Source organism: Pleurodeles waltl, chromosome 4_1, assembly GCF_031143425.1.
Source record: "Pleurodeles waltl isolate 20211129_DDA chromosome 4_1, aPleWal1.hap1.20221129, whole genome shotgun sequence".
NCBI classification, from domain to species: domain Eukaryota; kingdom Metazoa; phylum Chordata; class Amphibia; order Caudata; family Salamandridae; genus Pleurodeles; species Pleurodeles waltl.
Window position 1 is genome coordinate 571,625,227 of NC_090442.1, and position 20,752 is coordinate 571,645,978.

Here is a 20,752-nt window from a genome sequence, read left to right on the forward strand (position 1 = left end):
ATCACAAAGAATTTACCCCATCATGGCAACTTATGTAGCACTTCCTTCCTTTCTGCCAGTGCGGGTTCCTATGCAGGGGTCACCGAATTAATATCTGAAAACAACTTTTTCCTCATTTTGTTATGTAGAGAAAAGATGAACCACACCCCAAGGTCACTGTGCTGGCACAATTCCTTCAGAAATGCTCGTTCTGGCAGAAAAAAGATTTACGTGTTTCACTCTCTCCGACCTTGTTCACAAGCATTCTGCAGTTCATCTTTTCTCTACAGACTGAGGTGAGGAAAATGTTGTTTTCAGATATATATACAGAGAGAGAGAGAGAGAGAGAAAGAAAGAGTGAGATATTACAACAAAACTGCATGGTACAGACCAATGATGTAATGGGTCAACACACTGTATTACATGCGTGATAAATGCATGCGTGGTAAAGTCATACATCTGTCGTTGAGCATACTAGCACACAGAAAAACTGCTTATAGATAATAACTGAGGTCATTTTCTCCTTACATACTAATACATAGTTTGATAAACTACCATTAGGTTCCATTGTATCACCGGTTTTTACCTGCACTATCAATTTCTTATGCACTTTGTTGTCTAATTTGCATGAATGAGAATTCAAACAGAAATAGGCAAGGATCGCTCAGAAAATTGTTGTCTAATGTGTCCAGCTGTTTACCACTCAGTATAAATTTAATTTCACCAACAATATTTGTATAGATCACAAAATGTTATAGATTAAGTCCATTAAGACAATGATTGTTTGAGAGCTCATTGCCTATTTTTGTTTGAATTCTGTATAATTTTGAGGTTGGTGGGCAGTAGGACCTCCGGTGGTGAGCACTTGAGCTAAACCTTTAAGAGAAATTGGGGCTGGAGGGAAATTACCACCACTACCTGACATTTTTTGTTGATTTGCATAGCAAACTGGTGTTTAATGTCCTCTGTAATCTGCATGGGTTTAGAAAAAGGTATGAGTGTAGAGACCTGGTTATTTGCGTTAGGTTATGAGAAGAGTTTACGATTTTTTCCCTAATGTTTTATTGCTGCTCATTTCTTTTTAACCATGTGTAAAACATAGTGAGGTTTGCTGTTTTTGGCACTGCCGTGCCATATAAATCATTACACATACATTGATTTGCAGCCTGAAAATCACACTGCCTTCATCAAGGCAGGGCAATCGTTTTCACTTAGACCCAGCCCTTTTTTGATTGTCATCAGTTCCCTAAACAAAAAGAGTACGGTTAAAATAATGTATTAGAAAATATATTTCTACCGCTTTTGGGAAATGCAGTTCCATAAACTGTGTACTTATCCTGGAACAATAAAGAGCACTTGATGTACAACCAGAGGAAAAAAGCTTGCAGCTCCCATTGCTTGTAAGGGAGAATGACAACAACCTCAGTGTAAATGGCCAATAAGTACCGCTTGGAGCTGCATGCTTGCTGACTTGAAATCTCAAGATGCTATTTCAGAAGTCAAAAAGTCCAACAGATTACAGATCTGTTCCATTTTTCAAGGTTTAGAGCGGATGAGTTTTTATATTTTACCTTGATCGTTATGGTGATCAAGAGGGGTACTCTTGGTATCTGATGATGAGGTTTTAGATTTTCCATGGACAAAGATAGTACAAACAATTATTTAGGAGTTGGGGAGAGTGGAACACCAAGCTGCAAGTGGCTGGGATCTAAAGTGTATCTTTCACCTCTTTAAAAGCTGCTATCTTCTGAACACACTATTTGTTCTCTTGGTAGATGAAGAAGATGATGCACCACTGTCTTAGCTCTAAAAACATGCATCTGGAGCCTCTGGCACACACTGTGCAATACAAGCAACTCTAAATTGTTACCATGCCTTCACTATGGGCAGCCAAACTTCCTCTGGAAGTTTGGCTGTAGAATTGCACCTTCCCTCGAAGAAGCTATCCATGCTAGTAGGTAACAAAACAAATAGGTATGGGAGATATTTTCTCCTGAAGTGAAGTTATGTCAAACATAATTTGAATCTGACAGATCCATGTCTAGTAAAGCCCTTGAGACACGGTATTCAGAGAAAAAACATGCAAGGACATCCAACATGAACAGGTCGACAGAAGAAGAGTGAACACGTGAAAAGAGGAGAAATTGTCCTCAGTAGGGCTCTCATCTTATTACTTGCCCAGCCTACATTTCTGTGTAAAGTGACCAAGTATAGTTGATGCAGATATATTTGGATGTCGTCTATTTCAGTGATGGCTGACTTCAGATTGTGTGCGTCTAAGTAGGGAAGATTATGTGAAAGTTATTACATTTCATGGGCTCTATTTGTGGCTGGACTATGAGTCTAGTCCATAAACTGGCTGTATGCTACTCAATGATCAGAATATCTCGAAATCTAAATATAGTGAAAGCTTGGAATATTAAGGTCAGATTAAGAGAGTTGGTGGCGTCTGAATTGCAAATGGTCAGCTGATGAAGAGAAGTTTGGACTCTTTTCCAATAAGAACGCTCTAGTGAGTTCTGGTTAAAGGTCACTCTGCTGCTAACAAGTCAAAAGATCTGGCTCGTATACAATAGCCTTACTTCATTCAGAGAAACGGGAAGACTTCCTGAGCACAGAGTTCACTTTAGATCCAGAAGGAGATTTACATTCAGCACCCAAATCTGGCTGACATGGAAGAAAGACTACAGTTTGTCCATGCAACGATTGCCTGCTGTGCATCTACAACTTAGCTTTAATTTAAACCCATAGCCATTGGATGCGTTCAGTGATTATAGTGAATTCCCATCCAAATGTATACTAATGGATAAATGTGACAAGGTCCTTATATAAAGAGGGGTGAGTAGCATGAATAATGGTTGGAGGAATCATTTGCACTACCAGAAAGGGGATATAAAGTAAACTAGTTTTATCCTAACAGTAACTGTACTAAGCCATGTACAGTTCAGCTTCCCACAAATACACATTTCGCAAAACCTAGTAAAAGTGCACGGGCAGTGTGGCATCCTGCATGTTGGCATTCTGCAGGTTTGCTCTGTCTTCCCTTTCTGTGTGTAAATAATACACTAGTATGATGCATAGTTCTACTGTCATATGACTGATTGTGTGCTCATTCTTACTTAGACGCTATATGTGCCTTCGTTTGAATGTAAAGTCAGTTGCTTTAATGTACCATAGAAGATTTATCTGCTGATCTACAATAAATACTTCAACCACACTTCACATGTAGCAGTGTATTACAGATCATTTTACCAGGCCAGAATTTTTTTTATTGTGCTTACTTGACCCTCCCATTTAGGCAAACAATGTAACAGAGAAATAGGGAAAGTTATTTTGTCAAAGTCACAACATTTGATCAGGTATGGAAGCAAGGATAAAGAACTCAAGATTTCTGGTGTTACTATTAACAAATTAGCATTGCAGACCTCGTCTGATACCTTAAGAAAAGAACATGCAATTCTAAGGAGCACTGTCACAGACACTGGACGAAGCTTGACACCGCAACTTGAGAAAATTGGAACTAGTAACAGGTTTACTACTATTGACTGAAACTAGCAAAGTGGCAAACCACAAAGACAAATAAATGCTCTTAACTTATGTCAAGCTAAATTTTGCTGGTTCACAATTAAAGCTACTATTTATTTATTCTTTGACTACGGGGCCCTTCAATTGCATGGCATCAAAAGGCCTTGGTAGCAGTGAAGGTGGCGACAGACAAATAAAATAACCGGAAAAGGTGTTTTCTATATACTGTACAATAATTAACACTCTAAGCCTTTCTGCTATCTGACCTCAGAAGTTCCCAGTGACCAAGGAACCACTAGATAGAACGAATAGAACATTTGTTTAATTCTGTGGATATCCATAGCACATGACACATACTAGAACTTCTGCGGGAAAGTTACCGTACTAGCACTAAAACTTCTGTGGCAAAGTTACTGCAACTTACTGAAGGCTACTTACTGTCAGAGGCTTCAATGAACTTGCATGCCATATATTCTGACAGACCCGAGTAATATGTGGACTATTATTTCACCAGTATTGAAAAATCTATGTTAAAACATTATGGGGGTCATTACAACATTGGCGGGCGGCAAGTGCCGCCCGCCAAGTTGTAACGCCAGGCGGCCGCCAATGCAGCCGCACTCACGCGGTGCCCATTTTGACATCCCCGCTGGGCCAGCGGGCGGAAACCGAGTTTCCGCCCGCCGGCTCAGCGGGGATGTGGCCCACAACATTGAGCCGGCGGTGTTGCGGCTGTGCGACGGAGGCAGTTGCACCCATCGCGCTTTTCACTGTCTGCATAGAAGACAGTAAAAAGGCGCATGGGGCCCTGTCAGGGGGCCCCGCGACTCCCCGTACCGCCATCCTTTTCCTGGCGGTTTGGCTGGCGGTCGGGGACTCATAATCCCCTGGGCAGTGCTGCAAATTGCGCTGCCCTGGCGGATTACTACCGCCGGGGCCATTTTGGCAGAAAACCGCCGGCCCAGGCAGTGCGACCGCGCCGCGGTCGTAATCCCCCAGGAAGAACCGCCAGCCTGTTGGCGGTGCTTCCATCATTTTAGCCCTGGCGGTCTCGTACCGCCAGGGTCAAAATGACCCTCTGTATGTTCAAATAAACTTAAACTAATACATAGACCAATTTCTTTTTGTCAGAGGCTGGACACCTAGTGGCCAACCTCCAAAATAGCCAGGAGTTAAAAAACAGAACTGCTCTAATGTATTTTACCAACAAGAACATCAGAATAGGCCACAGATGAACAATGCTCCTAGTTCAGGTAATTCTAAAATATATGTCTTCCAAGAATGTCGACTAATAACTTAGAAAGTGTGATAGTCATATGAGAAAAGGAGGAAATGACCTTGAGGTCAGTAAAGTGAATCAGAGACCCAGGTTACTCTTAAAACGCACAGGAAAACATTTGTTAGTGTTTCATGTTATCAAGTCACCCCATTAATAGACAGAATAATGATGGAAATTGATAGGCTGAAAGCCCCTCCTAGAAGTCGAAAGACTGGCTATCCTGGCAACAGCTGGGGAAATTTGTTCTCAGATGTAACCATCTTCTCAGCAGACAGTGCTCAATTATGCACTGCTTGCTTCGAAGAACTTATAAGAAATGTCCTCCATTAAGTCAGAACATGGTTTTGTGTTATCTATAATATTATGTAGCAGTATCAATACATTATGTGATTGGTTAGAGTTCTAACGCATATAAACCTTCATGGGATGTATATTGTGATACAAGTGATACTGCAATTTTTGGACGTTTTGTCTGTCAACGCTATAGCTCGATTACAAAGAAATACATCCCAATTTGTTAGACATGCATTGACAATTTTGAGTTGAGCCTTACCTTCATGTGGTTAAGCAGTTTGTCTGTTGTTTCTGCTTGCCTTTCACAAAAAAGACAGACTGCTCTGGCAGGATGTTCTTCCCAATCGGACCAGTCACTATAAAATGCAGAGACAGATCCATTTTGTTAAATCAAATGATGCAATCAAATTAACTCTTACTTGGAAACACCTACCCTTTTCTCTCTTCTACCATCACCACTATAATCACTAACCTCCAGTGTTTTTTTTTTGGATATTGAAACCTCTTCTCCTACTACTTTGTCATCTGTTGTTATTGTAATACAAGACCCTGATACATAACTTTCAGAGGTCACCTCTAGTTCTAACTTTGTCAACGGATGCAAGGCCTCATTACCTGTACCTGCAGCAACTGGTGACAACAGACTCAGTCCACGGGAATCGTCCACCTTGATAATACGAAGCAGACTGTTTAAGCTTCCTCACAGTCCTCCAACAGGCTTGCACTCCCTCAACGAACTAAAGCTCAATCCCACCAGTACTCAAGCAACTCTCTAATATGTTCTATTTCTCGACCTTGGTACACCTCTCACATAAAACTAATGACATAAATAATGTGATGACTCAATTCACCATTGTTGAACATTCACTTTGCTCTGTATTCTGGAAATTCTCCTCCATGTAGCAACTAGTATAACGATATGCATAGAGTATTGAGGTGCATCCTCGACCCCTACTGATACAGAGTCTGACTATACCTCTTCAATGAGGATATTTGAGACCACCTGGAATATAATGGCTCTCATTCCACCTCCTTCTCATATGTAGTTGCTACTTAACTCTGGTGACATCATGGCTAATCAGTTCACCTTGGAAAATATACTTCCAAACAACTGATGATCAAGGACTGTGGGTCACAATAACATCATTCAAAATTACTTAGAAACCATCACAACACCTTTCACCAAAATGTGTGAATACTTCACCACAATGTCTATTACATAACTTGTGATCTACTGAGAAACACAGTCTTGAGATTGCCAACGGGATCATTACTCTCAGTCCAGATCTACTTGTACTTGCTGAGGCTTGGCTCAGTGACACTTCACAGAATATTATGGACCTTCATATTCCCCCAAACTACTTCATTATACACTATGGCCAGGAAGGCAGGTGTGACAGAGGACTGTCAGTAATACACAAGACCTCGGTCATTGAAGGCTTCTACCTACTATTACTCACTCCTCCAGTGCCAGCTTCTGGAAATCTGATCCGAAAAGTAACCTCCCATTACACTTAATGCCATTTTCCATCAATATGGCGACATTTCCATTTTTAAGGTGCAATGCTTGGAGCCCATTGCAAAAGAAATTGGACTAAAATATCTCTCTTAAGGGCTTTAACATTCATTGGTATGATTCTAAGGATAGTGTTGCCAAAGTATTCTTCTAGTTCATTTCTGGGAATGGTCTTGAACAGCAGAAGTGAAAACCTACTTACTCTAAAGGTTCTATCCTGGATTTAAGAATTGCTAAGGATGACTCGATGACTAATGTAGACCCAGTTCTCGGATCCGGGTTTGTTTCTCGCTTTGTTTCTCGCTGGTTTACTCAAACATCAAAAACTTTGGACAACATAAAGGAGAGGTAACGTTCAGTGATTCAAAAAGTATTAACTTCAATTCTTTGGCTCAGGTGGCTGGGAAATGTGGAACATTTTTCACAGTTCCCTGTGAAGGAAAAGTTACTTACCTTTGGTAATGCCTTATCTGATAGAGACATTCTAGTTGCAGATTCCTTAGCTGTGACTGAGATTGGATATGGAGAATTTCCTGAGCAGTACTCCTGCATGCCGTTAGGTGACATTGATTGGCTCTGCCTCGGTCGTCATCCTCGCAGGGTATGACGTTGTGGGTCCTATATAGACGTCACCCTAGCGTGCTGGCGTCAGTTCCTTTTAAGACTTTCCATGCTAGAAGCACAGAGCCACGAAGAACACTGACTACTGTGTGTCAAAATTAAGGCCCTTAAGGGGGAGTCCCTGTCCCTAGAAATCAGTTTGCAGAGTGGGGAAGGTGAATGTGTCGGTAAAAAATCTGCAACTGGAATATGTCTCTACCAGATAGGGCGTTACAGAAGGTAAGAAACTTGTCCATCTGATAGAGACTTGCAGAATCCTTATCCGTGAATAGACACCCAAGAGATACCTTAACCGGAGGCGAGTCTGCGAACCAAGATCATGCTAGAACATTCTGCAGGACCGAACAACAAAGTACCTGCCCCTATGGACCTGACTGTCTAGGCAGTAGTGTTTGGTAAATGTGCAAGAATACCCACGTTACTGCCTGACAGATATCAAGGACTGGAACTCCGCATACTAACACAGTGGTTGCAGCTGTAGATCGAGTAAAATGAGCATGCAACCCCTCAGGGGGCTTCTTTTTGGCCAGTGCACAGCAGATATTAATGCAGAGCACGACCCATCTGAAGATGGTCCGCTTCTGCACTGCCAGACCTTTCTTTGCACCCACGTAACAGACAAAGAGCTGATCATCCACCCGGAACTCTTTTGTATGATCATAGTAGAATGCCAACGCTTTAGGGTCCAGGTGGTGGAGTATCTCCTCTTCCTTAGAAGGATGAGGGGGTGCATAAAAAGTAGGTAGGTGACGGATTTGCCTACAGGAAAGGGCGTAAACACTTTTGGTAGAAAAGAAGCCCTAGTGCGAAGCACCACATTGATAGGATAGATGGAAAGGTAGTGCGGTTTAGATGACAATGCCTGCCACTCACTCACCCTGTGGGCAGATGTAATGGCCACAAGAAGGCTGTTTTTAAAGTGAGCAGCCTCAGTAGGCCAATTGTGCAGAGGCTCGAAAGGAGCGCACATTAGAAATGTCAAAATCAAATTTAGATTCCATTAGGGCATAATGAATGGGGATGGAGGAGTGTGTGAGACCTTTAAGGAACCAACAAAGAAGGTTGATCAGGCAACCTCAAAAAAGCAGAAATAGCAGACAAATAGCCTTTGAGAGTACGCATATCAGAGCACTGCTGTGTCAGAGAAAGGATAAACAATTGGACCTCAGAAAGAGGGGTAGAAAGGGGGTCAACAGACTTATCTGTGCGCCATGCCACAAATGTCTTTGAATGACAGGCATATACCATTTTGGTGGAGGGATGCCTGTCTGCCAAGATTATATTTCAGACTTGGGGGGAAGGTCAAAAGCTGTCAACTGTTGCCGCTCAATTTCCATGCAAGAAGGCAGAGAGTTGACAAGTTCTGGTGCAGAACCCTCTCCTGCTGCTGTGACAGAAGATCCTCCTGAAGGGGCAGTCTGATTGGAGGATCGATGGCCATGCTCAACAGCATGGGATACCAGACTCTCCTTGCCCAGTCCAGAGCCATAAGAATTACTTGGGTCTAGTTGTTCTTGATCTTCTTTCGAACTGTGGGCAGAAGTGGTATGGGTGGAAAGGCTTACAGGAAGCGTGAGCTCCACTGGAGATGAAAAGCATCTCTGAGCAATTGCCGCCTTGGAAACTCCAACATGCAAAACTGCTGACATTGCGCATTTGCTGAGGAGGCGAACAGATCTAACCAAGGCTCTACCCACTGCTGAAAGAGACCTTGCACCATCTACAGATGGAGACGCCATTTGTGATCTGGTAGACATTTTCTGCTGAGCTTGTGTGCTCTGGCGTTCAGAAAGTCTGCCAGATTTTGAACCAACAGGATTATGCCCTGCTGTCCCAACCACATGCAGCGGCGCAGAGCCTCTTGACAAAGGGTCAACAACAGCACCTCACCCTGCTTTTTGCAGTACTACATGGCAGTGGTGTTTCCCGTGAACACCTGCACCATCTTCTCCCTGACAGAGGGAAGAAATGCCTTCAATGCTAGCCGGATCACACGGAGCTCCAACAGGTTAATGTGGAGACCAGACTTCATCGGAAACCAGATGCCTCTCATCTCCACCTCTCACAGATGGCTGGCCCATCCCAGGAGTGATGCATCTGTTACTGCTGTCAGAGCTGGTTGGGGAAAGGAGAGGGATGCATCTGTCCCAATTGCGGTTTGTTAACCACCACTGCGGATCTTCTGCAGTTCTCGCTAAGATCTGGCCTTATCGGAGAGATTCATCTGATGCTGCGACCACTGGAAATTCAGGTCCCACTACTGAGCCCGCATATGCCATGAGTCAGGTGTGACTTTGGCACATTTATAGTGAACCTCAGTGTATGCAGGAGCTGAAAGATGATAAGCTGGGTTTGAGCCTGCCTTCAACACACAGTTGACGAGATAGGGGAAGACTGAAACCCCTGATCTGTGCAGATGGGCTGCAATCACCGCCATCACCTTAGGGGTACTGGTAATATCAAAGCGGAGCATGGCGGACTGAAAATGCATGTGGCAAGTAACGTCTGTGAGCAGGCAGGACAGGAATATGGAAATACGCACGTATTGCAAGTCCAACGCTACCATCAAGTCTCCTGGTTCCAGGGCAGATAAAACCTGAGCCAGAGTGAGCATTTTGAAATTCTCCTTCTTAAGGAAGAGATTGAGGAATCAACGGTCTAGAATAGGGCTTAGGCCCCTGTTCTTTTTGTGTACCAGAAAGTGGCAGGAATAGCAACCATGACCGACTTCTGGCATGGGAACCATCTCTATGGATCCCTTGGCCAAGATAGACGTACCTTCCTTGTAGAGAAGGGATAATTGATCGTCCCTCATCCGCTCGTAGGATGGTAGCATGTTAGGAGGGGTAGTGTAGAAGGGGAGGGAATAGCCTCTTATGACCATTTACAAAACCCACCTGTCTGACATGATGGATTGCCAATGGAGCAGGTGATGGCACATCCGGTCTCCGACTGGCCCCTGATGGGGAGTCAGACTAGGAAGGCTTGGAGGCTGCTGCAGATGAGGGTGGGGAAGTGAATTGGCCAATCTGCTGGCTCCGTGATCTCTGGGGCCAGTGGATCCTATGCCCTCAGCCACGCAGAGGCTGGGCAGCATGCACAGCACAGTGGTTGGCCGAGAATGGTTGGATATGGTTGGAGACCACTTCCGTAGCCATGGAAGGGGTGAAAGGCAGATTGAGGGTGGCAAGGGGCCGATGCGAGGCCCAGAGACCTGGCCGTACTACGAGAACGCTTGAAGTACTTGAGCGCCAAGCCTGTCTCGTCTCCAGAGAGACTGGTGACATTAATGGGCATGTCCCTTAAAGGAGCCTGACATCCCCTGAAAAGCCAGGTGTCCTCATCCAGGCATGGCACCTCAGGGCCACTGTTGATTAAACCACTCTGCCTAGTGAGTGGGTAGTGTCCAGTCTGCAATGGATAGTGAAATTTGCTACAACTCTCTCAGCTGTAGCTCCCTGAGAGTACAGCCTGGGCCTCCTCCGGGACCTGTGGTAGCACTTGCGCAACCCTATCTCACAATGTGTGGGAGTGTTAGAAATGGGGTCTCTGGTTGGCAGTCAGGTTCCACTCTGTCCAAGCAGGGACCTTCACTCTAGTCAGGGTAGGGAGATACACACCTAGGATAACCCCTGCTTATTCCCCCACCCCCCTTGGTAGCTTGGCACAAGCAGTCAGGCTTATCTCAGAGGCAATGTGTAAGGTATTTGTATCAACACACAAACTCCACAACGGCACTTAACACCAGTTTAGAAAAATAGCCAATATTTATGTGAGTAAAGCAAGACCAAAATGACAATAACCCAACATACACAGGCAAAGTTATACATTTTCAAAGATTAAACTTCATTATAGTGCTTAGAAACACAAAGGCTTAGATTTGGTGTTATCACTGTGTTGTGAAGGAGTGGTTCCCAACAATCTGACGCCAATGGCACCTGTAACGGAGTCGCATGGACCCCCAGGTACAGTACCTTGAGAAAATTAGTAAACAAGCTGGTGCACGGAGTCAGGGATCAAGGTGTGGCTGGATCCGGTGCGGCATCTGTTCCGGTCACGCCACAAGGCTGCAGGTGCCACGGCAGACTCAGGTGTCACTGACATGGGTGACACAGCACTTCAGGACTCACGGAGTCGTGGACTTCAGCGAGGCTGCAGCAGCATCAGGCCTGCAGGGTTGGTCGGGGTCGTCGCACTCCAGCAGGGACCACGGCTTCAGTTGCAGGCAGCGTTGCAGGATCCATCAGCGGCGTCAGTTCAGGCATTGTCCAAAGTAGGTGCGCATGGCTTTACTTGGTTTTTCACCAGCTTTAATTTCCAAAGGCCTAGAACTGAACTGGAGTGGGCACTACCTGGTGAGTTAAGAGTCCATAGCAAGTGAACCCAGAGGTTGGTAGGGGTAGTCTTTGCTGTCCCTGAGACTTCTTAACAGGAGGCAAGCTCAGTCCAAGCCCTTGGAGAAACTTCACAAGCAGGTTACACAGCAAAATCCTCTCTAAGGCAGATGCAAATGCAGGCCAACCAAGCAAAGCAGGCACAGCAAAGGGGCAGTACTCCTCCTCCAGCTCTTCTCCGTGTCAGAGGTTCCTCTTGATCCAAAAGTGTTCTAAATTCTGGGGTTTTGGGTGCATACTTAGACCCCTTTCTGCCTTTGAAGTAGGCAAACTTCAAAGGAAAGTCTCAGTTGTTGACAAGATCCTGCCTTGCCCAGGACTGGCCCCAGACACACACCAGGGGGTTGGAGACTGCATTGTGTGAGGACAGGCAGAGCCCTTTCAGGTGTAACTGTCAGCTCCTCCCTCCTCATCAGGATATGCAGGCTACACTCCAGCTCCCTTTGTGTCACTGTCTAGAGGGATTTCACAACAGCTCAACTGTCAGTCTGAGCTATCTAGGGCCTAAATTAGGGGTACCTTACATGCAGTAAAAGGGAAGGTTTGGGCCGTGTTTACAGGGCTACTCATGTCACTAATAGTGCTACAGACCCACTAGTAGCATTTGATTTACAGGTGCTGGGCACTTCTAGTGCACTTTGCTAGGGACTTACTAGTTCATCCCTTTTTCCACATGTAAGGCACCTCTAAGGTATGCCCTAGATAGCCCCATGGGCAGGGTGCAGTGCATGTCGGATCACTTCAGGAATCAAGAGGATCCTCTGCCAAGGAGAGGAGCTGTGGAGATGAGGAAAAGTGCTGCCCCAGCCTGTGACTGTTCTTTGTTGGGCTATCCTGCAGTTGCTGATTCTGCCTGTGAAAGGGGACCAAGACTGGACTCTGCTGTGCATTACTGCTTGAAAAGAATCTCCAAGGGCTTGAACTGAGCTTGCCTCCTGTTGTTAAAGTCTCAGGGCCATCAACGACTTCCCCTGCCACCACCTGGACTCTCTGCTGAGACTTCTGCTCTGCCAAGTGGTGCCCTATCCAGTCCATGGGTTCTTGGCAGACAAGAACTGAAAATCCACACACAGAATGCCATGCAGTGAGATTTTCGACACACCTTTTGCAACGCAGCTGCTAAACGACGCACCGACGGATTCTCGGCTGAAGTCGATGCTCCACCTGCATCGCGGCTGGGAGATCGATGCCTCGCGGCTGGAGAAACGACGCACAACATCCGCTTACGGAGGCTGATAACGACGAAAACCCCACATAGCGCGGTTTTCTGATACCGTGCGACCAGATTTTCCACACATCGTCCCTTGGCGTCCATGTCAACCCGACGCAGATCCGAGGTACCCCATCCAGAAATCCATGCATTGCCCTCTTGCGAGGGAGAAAAACTACGCATCGCTGACCCGACCGGAGAAGGGAACAACGCACGGCCTCACTTACGAGTAGGGAATCGATGCATCGCTACCCTTTTCCGATGCACACTTGCCTGTACGGCTTTATTTTTTACTCTAACCAGGTACTTTGTGTAACAACAGCATTCTCACTGTTAAGACTTTTATTATTTAAAAAATTTAGATCTTGACTTGTGTATGTTGGATTTTTGTCATTTTGGTCTTGTTTGATTTAGATAAATATTACCAATTTTTCTAAACTGGTGTGGTGTCCATTCTGTAGTGTTTTCACTGTATTACTGTGTGTGTTGGTACAAATACTTTACACATTGCTTCTGAAGTTAAGCCTGCCAGCTCATGCCAAGCTACGGGGGTGAGCAGGGTTAACTGAGGGTGATTCTCCTTTACCCTGACTATAGTGAGGGTCCTTGCTTGGACAGGAGGTAACCTGACTGCTAACCAAAGACCCCATTTCTAACTGGGAGCACGGGTTCTGATGAGGAATCTTCAAGTTGATGCACCTCTGTGAGGAGGTCAGACCTGATGGCCACTGAAGGCAACTCAAGGTCCAAGACCTCAGCTGCTCTTCTGGCCAACATGGAATAGGACGATCCTTCCTCCATAGCCATGGTAGGGGAGAAAGCATGCCAGTATCTGGAGAAGTATCCAGTCCGCTGGCCTCACCAAAGTCTCTATGCCAGTCCATAGGGTCCTAGAGCTGGTATTCTAAAGGTTCCAGCAACCCCTCCTATTCCTCACCAAAATGTAGACCATCAGAAAAGTGCTCAGGATCTGACATAAAAGTCAAGGTTCCTGCCAGCATCAGAGTCAGTGTCATATAATGCTCATCAGCTCAGTGTCTGAGTAAGCAATGAGAATGAGGCACACACCTCACTGGGAGCGTCCAAGTTAGTCAGGGTGGTACGAATGTTGGTCCGGATCTAGGACTGGATCCATGGGTGCCCCAAGGCCAAAGTCACTGGCGAGGAACCCTAAGGAGCCCCTTCCGAATCCATGGGGCTTGAAGGCACTCCAGCTGTGTTGGGCTGCCCAAAAATGGTCTTGTAAAACTCTGAGTTGGACACGGGTTGCTCCAGCTCATGGAAAGTCGGAAAGGTGCGGAGTTGGCCCAGGCGTAGGTTCTTTAGAACGAAGCCTGAAGCACTGGTGCTTCCTCATCTCAACAGCAGACAGACAAGGAGAAGTCAAAGAATGCTTCAACTTCTTACTTTGCTTCTTCTGCCTCAACTTACCCGACCTCTCCAGGACCTGGATTCGGACGACAATGATGGAGGACTCCGCAACTACTCCTGGGACCTTCCTCTAGACCAGGACCTCGACTTGCGCAGAGTTGAGCATCGGGCCACCATCAGCTTCAGTGACTGCTCAGTCAAAGCCTCTAGATGCATGCACTCTTAGCAAAATTTCGGGTCACGGTTGCACTCCAGGCACCGAAGACACACATGCGGATCCATCACGGACATCGCCCAATGACAGAACCCACAGGGTTTAAACTCGGTCACCTTCGATGACATCCTCAATGCACCAGAAGTTGAAAACTCAAAACATCTTTGACAAAAAATCAAAAAAGGTCAGTCAAAAAGTGACTGTAGAGTAGCTCTCTTTGGACTGGCTGTGGCTGACACAGAAAGAAAAGAATTAACGTCAGTGCACAGGGGTGGTGTCTATATAGGACCTGCAACGTTATATCCAGTGTGGACAATGCTAACAACAGACGCAGAGCTGACTGACGCCAGCTAACAGCGCCTTGGGGTACAGCTCAGAAAATTCTCCAGATCCAGTCTGACGGCTGGGGGGAAATTCACAGGTAAGGAATCTGCAACTAGAAGTCTCTATCAGATATATGTATTTTGTCATCAGAATGAAAGCCCTCAAACCGTTATGAAGAGCTTTACCATTGTCAAGACTACTTGGATTACGTGGCAAGGAGGCCCAACTTTAGTATTCTCTGGCAGTTTTATTTTTTCATTCATTTGAGCTAGGGGCACTTTTTATTTTAAATCTGTAAAGTATAATAATTACACATCAATTGTTGAAAATCCATATTTATGCCGTATGTCATGCAGTTACATAAATCCAGAACACTGAACAACTGTCCAGTGTTTTGGCAACAATTTATTCATGAAAAGTAATAAAAAAATAAACATTCTAATTCCAATCAGTGCCCATTGTTAGCTGCACTTTTAAGAAAACAGATTTGAAGGTAGAATAATCAATCTTATACCAAGTCAGGTGAAAATGTTGGGTAAAGTGTAACATCTTATACTACAAAAAGACTCACTGACCTTCGCCAGTTATAATCAACTAAAGTAACTATAACTTGTGCCCAGGCCATGCACAGTGATGTTATTTTGGTTGCCATCAGTGATGTTATCAATTATGTCATAGACCATGCCATGAGTATTGTATTGTGTCAGGTCACAAGCAGTGCATAGCGAGGGCACAAGTTATTTCTGCAAGAATTAACTATAACTGATGATTTTCAGTGTTTTCTCATTTAAAATGCTACATTTTATCTTCAATAATTTTCAGGGAATTTCTAGTTTTTTTTTTTTTTTTAAATGCGAAGTAAGTTAATTTCACCATACCTAATTATAAAGTCACTTTAAGATTTTGATTTTTTCCAATGAATTTCTAGGGTTTTTCAAAATGTAAAGTAAGATTTTATTACCATACTTAATTATGCCAACCACTTGCTGAAAGTGCCTAACCCTCCACGCTGTGCATAGCCTTCAGTCAGGCCCTGCATTTATCTCCCCACGGCCATTCAACCCCTGCCATGCATGGCACAGCAGGTGGTTGGCCGCAGCACCAGGCCCTGTGCCCACCCTACTGCTACCTGCTAAGCCCTCACCATGCATGGCTTGCGGACAGGCCCTGCATCGACCCACAGGGTGGCCAACCCCGAACTTCAATGGACACCAACCCCCCAATTTTTAAAATCATTGTTTCCAGGTTGTCCACACTGGCTTCCGTGTGGGGGTCCACGGGCCAGTGCTCTTCTGACGGGATCATGGCACACCACAAATGTTTTGTTTTATTTGAGCCACAATGTTAATGGGGTCAGAGTACTCCTACCCTGCCCAATTATACCTTTATTTATTTATTTTTTGTCAGGACGCAGGAACTGGGTCTTTGTGTCCTGAAATGGCAGCAGCAACTTTTCTCTTCATGTTGTGGACTGCCAGTCAAAGGCAAGCTCTGTGGGACTCGCCAGATCCTCTTGCTCCCATGGCCGGGGGGGGGGGTGGCCAACAGGAAAAAAAAACCTCTCTGTCAATCAGATCACTCTATTATTTTAAGTTGTAGGCCTACTTTTCTGGGAATCTCGCAGAACCAAATACATTTTGGACCTTAATTTCTCAAAAACTACTGAACAGATGTACACCAAAACACAAAAAGTATGTTTTCTGAGTAAACAGCTATGTTCCTGTCAAATGTTGTGCCTTTATTGCTGTTCAAAATCCTTATGGAAGCTGCATGGGCAATTTGCATTTTGGAAATATATATATATATATATTTATTTCATATTCAATCCACATGTAGCATCTGCCTGCAGGCTCCAAATCGCGGGCCGCCCGCTAGAAATGCTACACCATGCACTTCTTTTAATACGCAAAACACACTCTCCACACCATCCAAGAAAGTCTAAGCACTCCGTGAGCTGATTGCAGGTAAAGTTTATTTGTGCAGGGGAATCGTCAATGCGTTTCGGTGTACATGGCGTCTTTCTCACGACAGAAGATTGTTTACACAGTTTTTACCTTTATCCCACCTCCCATGCTTAAGGACCATAAAATCGACAAAGGACAAGAATTTCTACATTTTTTATGCTGCCATCATTGAATGGAGAATATTTCATTCAAGGCCAAGTGTTTAGAATAAAGTGTGTAAACAATCTTCTGTCGTGAGAAAGGCGCCATGAGCGCTGACATGCGTTGGCGATTCCTCTGCAGTATAAACCTTACCTGTAAGCAGAGTGCAGGGACTTTCTTGAATGGTGAGGAGAGTCGGTTTGGTATATTAAAAGAATCGTGTGCCGTTTCTAGTGGCATCACCAGCAGTATTGAGCCTGCAGGCACATGCTACAAGTGGATTGATTATATGAGGCCAGCGGGTCCATGGCATATGGACACTGAAGGAAAACAGGACGGGGCACAGCAAGTATCGGAGGACGCTTCAAACCCAGGGGATCCAGTCCTTTTATGTAAGTGCTGAATAGCGGGATGCCGAAGCTTCGGACAAGCCAGTCCGAGAGAAGCAGTGAGCTAGAAGGGAGCTTTAATTGTGCAATGACAGCGGAAGTGATAGTGGCTCACCTAGCAGCAACGAACGTGCTCTTCTTAAAAGCAGGACAAGGTATAACTGATACGACTGGAGCATTGGAGCCCCAAACAAGAACTAATGAAACTGGAGAGATTTTCAAAGATGGAAATCTCAAAGTGGTGGGACACCACCTCACTCAAGAATTATATAACGGTGGGAAGAATTCCATGAGGTTTGAGTATTATGATTGTGCCCAGTTCCGAAAATCCCCACCCAGACAATATAAGAGAATGGATAGAGACTAATAACATCTCCATGAATATGATCATAATATAGGTGAAATATGAAGAAGTGGAGAGGAATAATGTCATGGAGCAGTTAAGAGAACTTAATAGCCAGTTGGCTAAGAAACAAGTTCAAGAAAGGGTGTCTACTTTCAAGACGGAAATGAGAACACGTTTGTCAAAACATGAGGAAAGCGTGAAGCAAAGAAAGGCCCACAAATTCCATTGAGACAAAGTAGATTATGAGAGAGGTCATATCTTTAAATTTGCAAGCAGGTTTGAATCAATGCGGAGGCAATGTTTGGGACAAGGGAACCAGCTTTGACAAGAGGTGCCATTAAGTGATTTCAGTTCTGACCCTGGTTCTGAGGAGGAAGGTGATCGAGAAGGAATTGACAAGGCAGTTGTATGGATACAAGATGAATTTAATGTTTTACGTCTAGACAGGTGCACCATTCACAAACCAAGAAAACAACTAAGCGCACCAGATACCAGAAAAAGAGGAAAAGGGGACACGGAAAAAGGAACAAGCCAGAAGAGGCGAACCACACATGGCAAAAGGATGAACTAGCCTCCAACAATACAGTAATTAATTTAACAGACATTCCCTCGCCCCCTGAAGATGAAGAGCTATTGTATTTAGGCCTTTCCTTCTGGCCTGTGGCCAGTTTTAACTATGCAGAGGCATGCATAGATTTCTTTAAATTTGTGTGTAAGATAAATTTAAAGAAAAATGTTGCTATGAAACCTAAAGTTAAGACTGTGGAGACTGTTAGTGTACACCCTTGTGATACTTTAGAAATTGCTCATTTAGAAGGATTAAAAGACCTTGTATTGTTGGGGGAGTAGGTGGAGTCCACTGGCGAAAAACTAGAAATGGAAAGGTTTCTGAATTTGTGGGAGGGGTGAAATACAGAGTTCAGACCAAAATATAAATGTATTCCTCACATGGGACATAATGTGGAAGTCTTCTCTGAACTTATGGTTGCTAACTAAGGAAAATACAATTTAAATAGATCGAAGGGAAGAGAGTTGGCTGTGAATCTAAGACATTTCAACAAGTCATGAAAAAATGGGAAACCAGGGATGATTGTGTGATACTGGCCTTGGAGAAAGGAGAAGACATTGTTTTGTGGAAGAAATAAATGTATATTACTGAAGCTGAATGACACAGAATGGTATTCCACAATCTCAGGAAAGAGTATGATATGGTAATGAGTGATTTTTTGTGGCCAGTTGGATAAATGGAGAGATTCTGAGTTGCTTAATTGGGATGAATTTAGTTTTTTGAAAGTGGATGAGCCAATATTGCAGAGAGTTTACCTTACCCCGAAGGTGCACAAAGATGCAAAAAAATCTCCTGGGAGACCAATAATAGTGGTAATTGTAAGTCTGTTTTAGAATGTTTCTATCTACATTGATACATTTTTACAACCTTTGGTGAGATCGCTTCCACCTTTTATCAAAGATACTACAGAATTTATTTGACTATTGTTTGATGTAGCATTGGAGGAAGAAATGATTATGATAAGTCTTGATGTGCCTACACTATATACTAGTATACAGCATGCAGATGGTTTAAGAGCAGTGCAGCATTTTTAAGAGCGAGTCCCCAGAGTGGAGGTCATGAATGACAATACCTTGAATTTGCATGTTACATTCCTGGACGTGAGAATCAAGGTCCAGGATTCTAAATTGGTGACCCCAGTATTTCGCAAACCTACGGCAGGTAACAGTACTCTACATGTGTGTAGTTTCCACCCAGTAGCCCTGAAACAGAGTATTCCGTATGGTAAACTGGTTAGAGCATGCAGGATTTGCAGTACCCAAATGGAATTTGGACAAGCACAGAATGAGATGATCTTTAGGCTGCGTGTGGGAGGCTAAACGGAAGGCACTTTGGCTACACCTAAATCTAAAGTCTATAATCTGACAAAAGAGAAGATTCTCTTTCAACCAAGACGGAAAGATAGGATGAAGAAAACTAAAGAAGACAATGTGACTAGATTCATAACTATCATGAAAAACATCTGGAGGTGAGGAAGGCACTTAATAAGCAAAAGACCTCAGATCACTTTTAGAAGGGTGAGATCCATGAGAGACTTTTTAGTAAAAGGTGAAGTGAATACAAGAAAATACCATTGGCTGCAGCCCGTCCCAGGTTTTCGGCGATGTTTGAAGTGTTAGGCATGTGAAAATGGAAGAAATATTACAGAACTGCAGACCCCTTTTAGGAAGATTATAAAAATAAGAAAATCTTCCTACAGCAAATCATATTTTGCAGTACATGTATTATTTTGCCCAAAAACCTACATTGGCAGCATGATTCTTCTGGTGCACAAACGAATACTGCAACACATAAGGGCTATTAAAAATAATGATGTGAACTATCCTGTAGCCCAACATTTTCAGAACATTCACGGGGGAGACCATAAATTACTGATTTATAGCGTAGTTGACCAAGTGCCAAAAAAAGACCAGGAGAGGTGACAGAACAGGAACTACGAAGACTGGCGTCGAAATATATTTTGAAATAGACAGTAGGAAACTCCTTGGGCTGAATGTTGATGAAATGTTTATACACCTCTGAAGGATACTAATATATAAGAAATTAGAAATGAGCTGCTATCAGAGATAGTTAGGATTTGATTTTGATGGAGAGAAAATAATTGTTAAATTTATTTTTAATAAAAGCTTTTGTATGTTTTACAGGGACCAGAATGCCAGTCAGCTGATATTTTGAAACAATAAATTTACTGTCAATTGCTGATTTATGCTGAAGAAAAGCTGTATTTCAAAGTGACTAACCCACCTGGCCTTTATGTAGGAATTAACAGAAGGAAAATTGACCACTGGGGCTATATATTTTTATTTTGGAGCAAATTGATGGAGGACTGTAACAATGATTATTTGTATAAGGATGTGTAATTATGTAAAGATAAAATGGAGTTTCTTTTGATTTCTTATTGAGTTTTATCCAATTCAGTATACAAGTATGGTTAAATGTTAAATACTTTGTTGTCTTGAATGAAATATTCTCCGTTCACAGATGGTGGCATGAAGAATGTAGAAATTCTTGTCCTTTGTCGATTTTTATGGTTACCAAGCATGGGAAGTGGGATAAAGGTAATCGCTGTGTAAACAATCTTGTGTCATGAGAAAGGTGTCATGAGCGGCAAAACGTA

General features: G+C 43.8%; 1 protein-coding gene across 1 annotated transcript in view; it reads right to left on the bottom strand.

Annotated features, from left to right (window-relative positions):
- ZNF277 (zinc finger protein 277) overlaps positions 1-20,752 on the bottom strand; it is a 492,259-nt gene that overhangs the window by 32,114 nt on the left and 439,393 nt on the right. The window contains exon 9 of the mRNA XM_069228962.1: positions 5,337-5,433. Within this exon, the coding sequence (XP_069085063.1) occupies positions 5,337-5,433 (97 nt within the window). The remainder of the gene's footprint in view (positions 1-5,336; positions 5,434-20,752) is intronic.